This window comes from Phocoena phocoena, chromosome 5 (genome assembly GCF_963924675.1).
Source record: "Phocoena phocoena chromosome 5, mPhoPho1.1, whole genome shotgun sequence".
Classification (NCBI taxonomy): domain Eukaryota; kingdom Metazoa; phylum Chordata; class Mammalia; order Artiodactyla; family Phocoenidae; genus Phocoena; species Phocoena phocoena.
The window spans coordinates 4,786,456-4,796,510 of NC_089223.1; the positions used below are offsets into that span (position 1 = coordinate 4,786,456).

Here is a 10,055-nt window from a genome sequence, read left to right on the forward strand (position 1 = left end):
GGTAAGAAAAAGGATTTAAGATAAGGCACCGACCCTGACAGGATTTACAGTGAACTGACTAGGGTAATATGCTGAAATATTAGTACATGCATATTACAGGTTTGTGACTACAACAGGAGTTTTAATTGTGATAGGAAATTATGACTCAGCAGGAAACAGAGAGAAGAAAGAAATACTGGATGAAAGAGAGGAAGAAAAGTATAGGAATGGAAATGGAAAAAAAATACCAAGACAGTAGAGGAAAAGGAGCCCAGAATTTGTGGTTAGATGATAGGAGTTTACATTCTAGTTCTCTCTTTATTGGTGAGAACAGACTGGTTATGCTGAGATAGCAAACAACTCCCAAGTCTCAGTGGTTTAAAACAGAAGATTTTCCCCTAATTTCACATTTCAATTTTAATAATATCATTTGGATAAACAGAAATAATACTCCATGCATCGCAGGATTATCGCAGAATTAAATTACAACAATGTATATGAAAGTACGTAGTGCAATATAAGTATGCGATGTTCACTAACTGCCAGTGTGTTTCACTCATCCTAGTTGATTCAGACACTTAGGATGATTTAAGCAGACACCACCTTGATCAGATGCTGTTTGTCATGCTAGAAGAAAAAGGGAATTCAGGAAGATTTTACAATTGGGATCAAATGTTCAGCCCAGATGCATTTCATGTCACTTCTTACAATTCATTAGCCAGAAGCAGACACATAGTCACATCAACCACAAAGGGACCAAGACATAATATCGTGCCTCACTACTATGTGATCGGAATGCAGAGAGAACAGGAAATACACAGCACACAGATCAAATTACTACAAAAATTACTCACTGCGGAATGGGCATTAATATATATAGACTCTGCATTAAATCCTAAATCCTGCTTCCTAACATTATAAGGGTGTTGAATTAAACAATTACTAAACATTTTTAAGCCCAATTTTCTTATTTATCAAATGGTAATAAAACCACTTATGACGTGAAAATCTTCATATAATTAAACCAATGTATAGAATAAAGCTAACAGAGTACCTGGTATACAGTCAATGCCCTGTGAGACTATGTTCTGTATGGGCTGCTCTGAGTATACAAATTCTGGAGATGGCTTAAAATTTGGGAGACTACAGGGAATTTTCTCACGAATGCACACGGCAGCCGATAGTTACTACTATGCTCAACACCCAGACTCCTAGCAACAGACCAGCAGTTAGGGTGGTGACTATTGCTTCCTAGTGAGACTTCATTGGGAGACTGGCTAAACCAGAGCTACAGCAACCTTCAGAAGAAGGCATTCAATCTGGCCAAGAAAATGGAGGTGGGAACACTGTGGTTGTGCTTATGGAAGGGCAAGAGGAACAACCTGAACGAACAAGAGATGTTTCTCATTGAAGTTAACGTCACATTGCTTTACTACCATCATCAGCTTTATGCTTTTCTCGCCCTTCTTCCCCATCTGTGGTCTACCTATGCTTTTATCTACCTCTTACTAATTTCATTCATTCTGTCTGTTCCCCTCTCTTCTCCTTGGGAAAGTAACTTTTCCTCTCTGATTTTAATAATATCATTTGGATAAACAGGAATAATATTCCCTGCATCCCAGGATTACTGTAGAATTAAATTACAACCATTAATGTATATGAAAGTACACAGTGCAATATAAGTATGCAATGGTTATTTTAAAATAATAATGAAGAGCCACTATTTGGATTTGCATTTTGTAACTGTATTTTTCAATTTTACAGTGCTAATGAATTCCTACTCTTAAGTTCAATAAATACTTGTTGGGTAAACACATTGGGTGAAACACAGGATCAGCTCCCTTAGATATATATTATGGACTATAATTAAGATTCTATAATTAGCATGATGGATTTATGTTACTCATTTTTATCTTGGGACAGACAAATATATTTGTAATCACATTTGTGTGTATATAGAGTTGTAAATGATATAACTATGTACATATGTTTATAATTATATCTACACTATTTCTATCTAATATGACAAATAATTCTCACATTTCAGTTTTTGCTCCCAAAAGGGGATTCATTATACAGTTAACACACAAATATTTGATAAAAATGAATTCTGTATATACATTTGTCCAGATTCAAGGTACAGACACCTCTCTGGGGAAAATGTGGATTGGTTAATCAGAACTCAGTATCTATCATATCTATTATTTTATAGTTTTGTAGTTAATAACTAATATTTAATACTAGTGACACCTATCCAAAGGTTTAGAGAGGTTACTATTCTTTGCAATTCAAATAAAACTATATAGGTTAAAAAATAACAAATAAGAGAAAATCAATTTATGTAATGCTATTAAAATAACGTATTTAAAAAATTTATTAAGTATAGCTCTATTGATTTTACTCTGGTAAAATGGTAGAAAAAGAAATTATTTCTGATTTATTAATTATAATAATATAATTATATATGTATATCATCTTGATTTAAGCCTTATTCTAGCCAACAGATGGAATCATTCATTCTACATGTATTTGTTTCTTGTTTACCATGTGCCACATACTGTTCTAGGTGCTGTGTTATAGCAACATGAATAGTAGCTTATATCATAATGGAAAGAAACATCCAACAAACTAATAAATAATTAAAATAGATATCTTGCAAATAGTGATGTATTCTATGAGTGGAAATAAGAAATGGAGACACAGACGTAGAGAACAAACGTATGGATACCAAGGGGGGAAGGGGAGGTGGGATGAACTAGGAGTTAGGGATTGACATATATACACTACTGATACTATGTATAAAATAGATAACTGATGAGAACCTACTGTATAGCACAGGGAACACTACTCAATGTACTGTGATGACCTAAATGGGAAGCAAATCCAAAAAAGAGGAGATATGTGTGTATGTATAGCTGATTCACTTTGTTGTAGTGTAGAAACTAACACATTATAAACTATACTCCAATAAAAATTTTAAAATAAACAAATAAATAAATATGAGAGAAGAGTACAGAAGAAAACGTTTTACAAAACTATTTAGAATATCAGTAAGAAGACTAGAAAAGGTCCTTCCTATTTAAGACCAAAAAAAAAAAAAATGGACATAAAAAGTTTAGAACCTCTGGGACTAATTAATAAAAGCTTATTTCCCAGCAAAAAGAAATAAAAGAAAAAAGAAAGAAAAGAAATCAAACAGGGGATCTAGGGAATGTCTATGTTTGTCCCATTTTCAATTATGGTTTGGGAAAGCCTAACAAAGTAGCATGTGAACCTAACTGGAATGAAAGCAGTGGAAAAAGGATGACCAGGTATCCCTGGGATTCAAACAGTGACTGATATAAACAAAAATAAATAGTATAATGTGATTAGTCTTCAAGGTCTTGGGGAAGGAAAAGTAGATCCCAGTGGCTGGGTCAGGGGTTTATAGTGTGTGGAAAGTATCTTGTGGGGCTTTGCAGGAACTTGCACAGCTCAGGGTGCTTTTTTATTCCTGTCAAATACACAGGTTTACACACACACACACACACACACAAAGTCACAGAATGCCTCTATAGCTTCATGTCACCTCTGTCTCACATCATTTGAAAGTTAGGTATTACATAGCATTCTCTGCTCTCCGCTTCTACATACTAGCAATCATGTATTGTCTCTAATTATTTTGGGCTAAAGACACAGAGATGGAAAAGATTGGGAGGTGACTGATCATTTTGGGTGGGTATCAGTCTTTCTAAAACAGGTTTAACTCATTGTGTTGTTTCATTTCCTTAAAGGTTTCTTAAGTCACACAGCAGTGCAGGATAAGAAATTTATCTTCAACGTCCAAATTTAATTCAAAATTATTTATAAATAATACATAAAAATCTGTGGTTTATATTTAGCAGGGGAACAGTCAAAACTCCTAGTCATGCATTCTACCTGTCATTTTTCTGCCATCGATTCAATTAAACAGTATCTACTATATTCATGGCACCAGGAATGAAAAGATTAGAAAGGCACAGTTTCTGACCTAAAGACACATAACATAGGGCAGACACAAAGCATGGAATAAATATTCACTGGGTCTGTAACAGTATGAGTCAAACGTTGAATTAATAATGTGTTTTGAGAGCATTCATAAAGGAGTTATTATTTCTAAGTTTGGGGCAGTGATAAAACTTATTGTTAGTCCATGAAGTAGGGGAAACAAATGATATTTGAAAGATAGTGGAACGAGGCCAATTCTCCAATTGTATTTATCCAGACTGAACACTTTAATAACTTATTTACTTTTACATGAGACTAAATTTCTACAATGATTTTTGACATTGAAGTATATTTTATATTTTACTTATTTTCTCTTTTATTCCTATCAAATCTATCCTGCATGTTATACCCTAGCCTACTGATATATTTAATAAATATATGCATTCAGAAAAATCCTTTAACATTCTAAGAATTTTTATTTCTCATCTATAGAATGAAAATAGATATGTCTTTATCAGTTTGTTTTGAAGATTAAATAAAATAATAAATTTAACAGCTTAGCCTAGTGTCTGGCACATAAAAATCCCAGTAAAGTTTAGCAATTTTATCAAAATACAATAATGTGATGAAAGAATTTCAGCAAAAATAAATGCCACTAGCATGTATTGAATGTAACGGAGGAAATCAATATAGTTATGTTTATTTCAAGTGTTTTTTTAAAAGACAAGTAGTGTAAGAAATTTAAAATTACATACGTTCTTTTCAAAATCAGCATTTTTGTCTTTTTTCAGTTCTCTAGGAAAACCAAAATGTATTGTAAACTTATTCGATTGAATAAAATGTTGCTTTAGTATCTTATTTGCAGTATCATGATCTGTTATTAAAATAAAAGCACTAGCTTAATTTACTATAAGTATATAACCTATATAATTTATAGAATTCCTAAATGTCAACTTATTTTTTTCTTGAAAATATTTAACATAAATAAATGAAGTATTTTCTCAACATTAGACAACACAAAATTATGATTTTTGATGAACTTAAAATGTCTAATGATTTTTATAAAAACAAAAACTTTGCCAAACTATATATCTCTAGATGGCAGACATCCTTTTCTCTTTATCTTTATGAGAAATTCAAGAACATAACAGTATTGTTTTATTTTGAAAAGTTCTAAACTTAAAATTAATATCAAAATAATAGAAAGCATCTGGGTGATTAGGTCTTAACATATTTACTGATCTTTATAAATCCTTTACTATTACTTCACGTGAACTTTTAATGACATATTTTTAAACTAGCCCATCTCTATAATTTGTGAAAAAGTATTTAATTCCCAAAGTTGTAAGCTTCCAAAAGTACTACCACTTCATGTTTTAAAATGTGATTTTTGTGTAAATTATATTCTGAAAGCATATTCTGAAATAAGTGCTCCTAAGTGAGTAGTAAACCAGACAGCCAATAGTTTAGTTCATAACCGCTAGACACTAGGAGCAAGTCCAGATGGGTACTGTACCTTGTGTCGCAATCTTATTAGAGGCCGATGAGATTTAAGGCCATATCCTGCTTCTTTGGTTGGCCTTCCTTCTGACTCCAGAAAAATGAATCCAAGAATCAAAACAGCTGACCAGCACTTAAACATCCTTATTGCTTTTCACCTGTGAAAATTAACATTGCAAATAATCAGAAAATACATTCTATATTGAATAAATGTATCAAGAAATATTCAATAGCAAATAGAAATCTTAATAGATCTAATCAAAACCCGGCAGCAGTCGCCAACTGAATCCATAATAGGTAAGCATCTCTGAATAAAGATTATTATCTTCTTGATCATAACAAATATTGTTTGTTTTACTCATACAGCTTTACACAACATTGAATAAGTAGAAATTTAGGGGCCAATAAAAATGTACTGAGGAACAATTAATAAACACATGTTGAAAGAAAAATTTTTAAAAAGAGAGTAAACATTAAACAATGATAAATTTTCTAAGCATCCATACAGAATACAATTATCAACATATTTTTAAATTTCAAACTCCTCTTGGAGTGTATTTGATGAATAATGCTTAATAAAACTATAGCTATTATAATTTACTGGTAAATATTGGTGAGAGGTTGGTAAGATAGTCTTCTATGGTAAGTACTTAATAAACTGAGGTACAACAGAAATTATACAGATAGGTTATATCGAGTTATGAATGCATTTTACCAGTAGCACCTAAGAGGATGTTTCCTAGAAAATTGCTTTTTAAGTGCTTTAAACTAAAAGTCCTATGGCTCTTTCCACAGCTCTATATTCTTGGCTATAGCAGAGAAATTGTAAAATTGCATAAATTTATCACCATATAAACTCTCTAAGCCCTCTTCCAAACAAACAAATCTATGCTTTGACCTCAACTATATTCCACTTTACCACTTTCACATTTTTGTCACTACTGTGACTATAGCAGGAGCTTTTTCTCCTCCTGTCTAATCCAATCTGGTCATCTGGCTTGAGAAATTTAGCCAACTGATTAACCCTGCTATTTAGGGTATTTAAACTCTGTCTCTAAATGATTTTCTTCCATCTTTAAATGTGTTCAAATCACCCTTATTTTAAGATAATTTCTCTTCTCCTCTACTTCTGAATTTTTGGAAGGAATTGTATATCTCATTCTATCCATTTTCTGACCAATCATGATTCTATCCTCATCACTCTATCAAAATAACATTTCTTTTTTTCAAAAAATGGTCACTTTACTTGATGTCTATAACATCCATCTCTTCTGTGTCTACAGAGTTTGTAAAATCGTCTTCTCAGTCCTCTTGCAAGTCATTCTACTCCTTTATTTTGCCATTATATATGACTTAATCCCATTAGCCATGGATGCTACTCCATTCGCTCAGCCAGACATTCGACAGTCTATGGTTTTAATTATATGTAGTCGCATTCAATCTCCAGATCGGTATGATTAGCCTGCTGAACAGCTCTGCCTTCATGTTTCAAAAGTAACTCCTCATAGTATACACATCCCTACATAAAGCCATGCTTTTGCAGACTTTCATTCATCCCTTTACTCAAGCCAGAAACAAAGGAGACATTTTTTGACATCTTAGTCTCCCTTACTCTCCATATTAAACCCATCTCTAAGTTCTATTAGTTCTACCTTCATATATATATATATCTCAAACATCAGTTCCTTTCCAAATCTACAGCCACAACCCTAGTTCAAGCTGTAGGTACCACCTCTCCCTTCAAATGCTCCAATCCCATCCTTCCTCGCCTTCCACATTTATGCACCTTCAATCCCTTCTCCACACAACAGCCTGATCAATCACGTTGAATCTAAACATCATGATGTTATTGCCTTTGCTAGTAACTTTGGGATATATACATTTATCCTTAAGATAAAAAACAAAACCACTGGTTCTTACAAGTTCCTACAGCATCTAGGCTCTGCATGTCTTACTCTTCTTTAAATAACTGTTCTCCAGCCTGACTAATTTCGTGCTGTTATTTGAACTTGTTTTGTCCATTCCTACTATGAGGCTTTTGTGTACTATTTTCTCCAATTGAAATACAATTATTTTCCCATTTATCACCCAAAGACCATCACACATCAAAAATGTCCCTTAGAATCCTTCCCCATAATACGAAGCCTGAGTTACATTTCTTAGTTACTCTGCTCATAGATCAGTATTCTTTCATTTCAGAGCATCTCTTTGTAATTATACAACATTAATATAATTACTTTAAAATGTACTCACAAGACTATATATCTGTCTCCTTCAAACTTCGTGGTTGCTGGAATCTGTTTTGTTTTGTTTTGTTTCCCCACCATTATATCATCTGGACCTACCAAATTGCCTTTCACCTACTGGACATACAGTGAATGAATGCATAAATGAATGTCATCTTGCATGCAAGGGAAACAAGAAAGAGCATGTTTTCCTGCATTCTGACAATTCTGAATGCAATTCCCATTTCCACTACTGTCACAAAACATCTGAAAACTAACCTGAGAAAACTAAATATTTTCATTTTCAATCCTTCCTTCTGTTGTCATTTTGACATATAATCTAATCCTTCTTCCAGAGGTAAATATTTGTTTATAAGACAACTGGATGGAATATTTCAAATTCAAGATAGAGACCGAGAATAAAGCGAACAGTTCAGGTGAAGGCATATTTTTTCAGAGCTCTGAATACTATGTTCCTTCTGTTGTGAAGCAGGAGAAGGAGGAAAGAGGCATGGCAACAATCCTGTAGCATTATGATTCTGGGTGAAGGTGAGGTCATAAATTTCCTAAAAGTGCTCACTTAAGGGCTTGTCTTTCTCTACCCTCCTTCTTTTCCCTGCCTAACCTCCCTCTAATTCTCTTTTGTGTGTGTGTGTATATATATATATACACACACACACACACACACATATACAAAAAAAGATACATATATATATCCCACACGGAAAAGAGTTCATCTACTATAAAATACAGAACAAATGAACAGTTAATTAGGTGAATAAAAATCTCATAAATTTTGGGTGAGTGAACTTCTACACATTGATAATTAGATCAACAATCTGCTGAAATATATTTTCTGCCAAAAGGCAACAGGATAGGAATATCTACTTTATGAAATTTCATTAGTTGAGAAAAATAAGTCAGTGTGTAAACCTTTGATGTAGTATTGATATATGCAACCTATTTATACTATTTTAATCTACTTTTCTGATACTCTTAACTGTGATTCATTTTTTTCTTCAGTGGTAGTCTTATGATTTTCAAGTCTAAAATTTCTTAAAAATACCAAGTTATACAAAAATAAGAATGTTTTATCTTATCAAAAGCTGTCATACATCTGGAGTGGTTTACTTGGTATTACGGATAAAGTAAAAAAGATTTAATATTAAAAGTCAGATAACATTTTTTTAGGAGATCTCTGATTTCTATTGCAGATAGACATTTGAGCTCAGCAGTAGAGAGTTAGACAAAGACTAGTTTCCGTGTTTATCTTCTGTGAATGGTACCTCATAAAATTTTCTCCATTGAAATATCACTAAGGAAAATACTTGAATTCAATTATATAGTAATCAAATGGCAACCTAAACATAAAGAAAGAAGGCTCTTCTCAAAGGATACTTAGAAAATAATTATTAGCTTCTTACTTCTCTTCATCTATAGAATCCAAAGGCGTTATTATTGCATTTTTAAAAGTTCACTTGTCCACAGAAGCTGTTCTGGAAATTTTAAATCAGCAATAATTGATCCCCTGATATACTGACTCATGAGCTCACTTTCTCGGTATAGTAAGCTCTGACAACCTGTTAGGTTTTCATAATTAATTGGCAGTTTGTTGACAGCTCGGTAAGAACACTGAAAAGCATGGGACAAAAACAAACCAGCTGGAGCAGATGGTGTGATAATGATCCTATGACATTTCCTTCTAACCTCAACATTTATATGGAAGCATCAGAAAACAACCTATTAACTTAGAGAAAACAAAATGCATGTTACCTAAAAGGTATCTGCCTAGTATCATAGGTAACAAAGTTGGACTTAAAAATGGTAACGGGGAAAGCTTGTTTTGGGAGGAGCTTCAAGATGGCGGAAGAGTGAGACGCGGAGATCACCTTCCTCTCCACAGATACACCAGAAATACATCTACACGTAGAACAACTCCTACAGAACACCTACTGAATGCTGGCAGAAGACCTCAGACCTCCCAAAAGGCAAGAAACTCCCCACGTTCCTGGGTAGGGCAAAAGAAAAGAGAAAAAACAGAGACAAAAGGATAGGGACGGGGCCTGCACCAGTGGGAGGGAGCCGTGAAGGAGGAAGGGTTTCCACACACTAGGAGGCCCTTCACTGGTGGAGACGCCGGAGGGAGGGGGGAAGCTTCGGAGCCGCGGAAGAGAGCACAACAACGGGTGCGGAGGACACAGAGGATCGGGCCGACCGGCACTCACCAGCCCGAGGGGCTTGTCTGCTCACCCGCCGGGGCGGGCGGGGCTGGGAGCTGAGGCTCAGGCTTCGGTCGGAGCGCCGGGAGAGGACTGTGGTTGGCGGCGTGAACACAGCCTGCAGGGGGCTAGTGCACCACAGCTAGCCGGGAGGGAGTCCAGGGAA

General features: G+C 34.4%; 1 protein-coding gene across 3 annotated transcripts in view; it reads right to left on the bottom strand.

Moving 5' to 3' along the window:
- The window catches only part of FSTL5 (follistatin like 5), a 656,124-nt gene extending 650,537 nt beyond the window's left edge, over window positions 1-5,587 (bottom strand). For all 3 annotated transcript variants that reach the window (XM_065877718.1, XM_065877721.1, XM_065877719.1), the window contains exon 1: window positions 5,462-5,587. In XM_065877718.1, the coding sequence (XP_065733790.1) occupies window positions 5,462-5,587 (126 nt within the window). The remainder of the gene's footprint in view (window positions 1-5,461) is intronic.
- Between the last annotated feature and the right edge of the window lie 4,468 nt (window positions 5,588-10,055).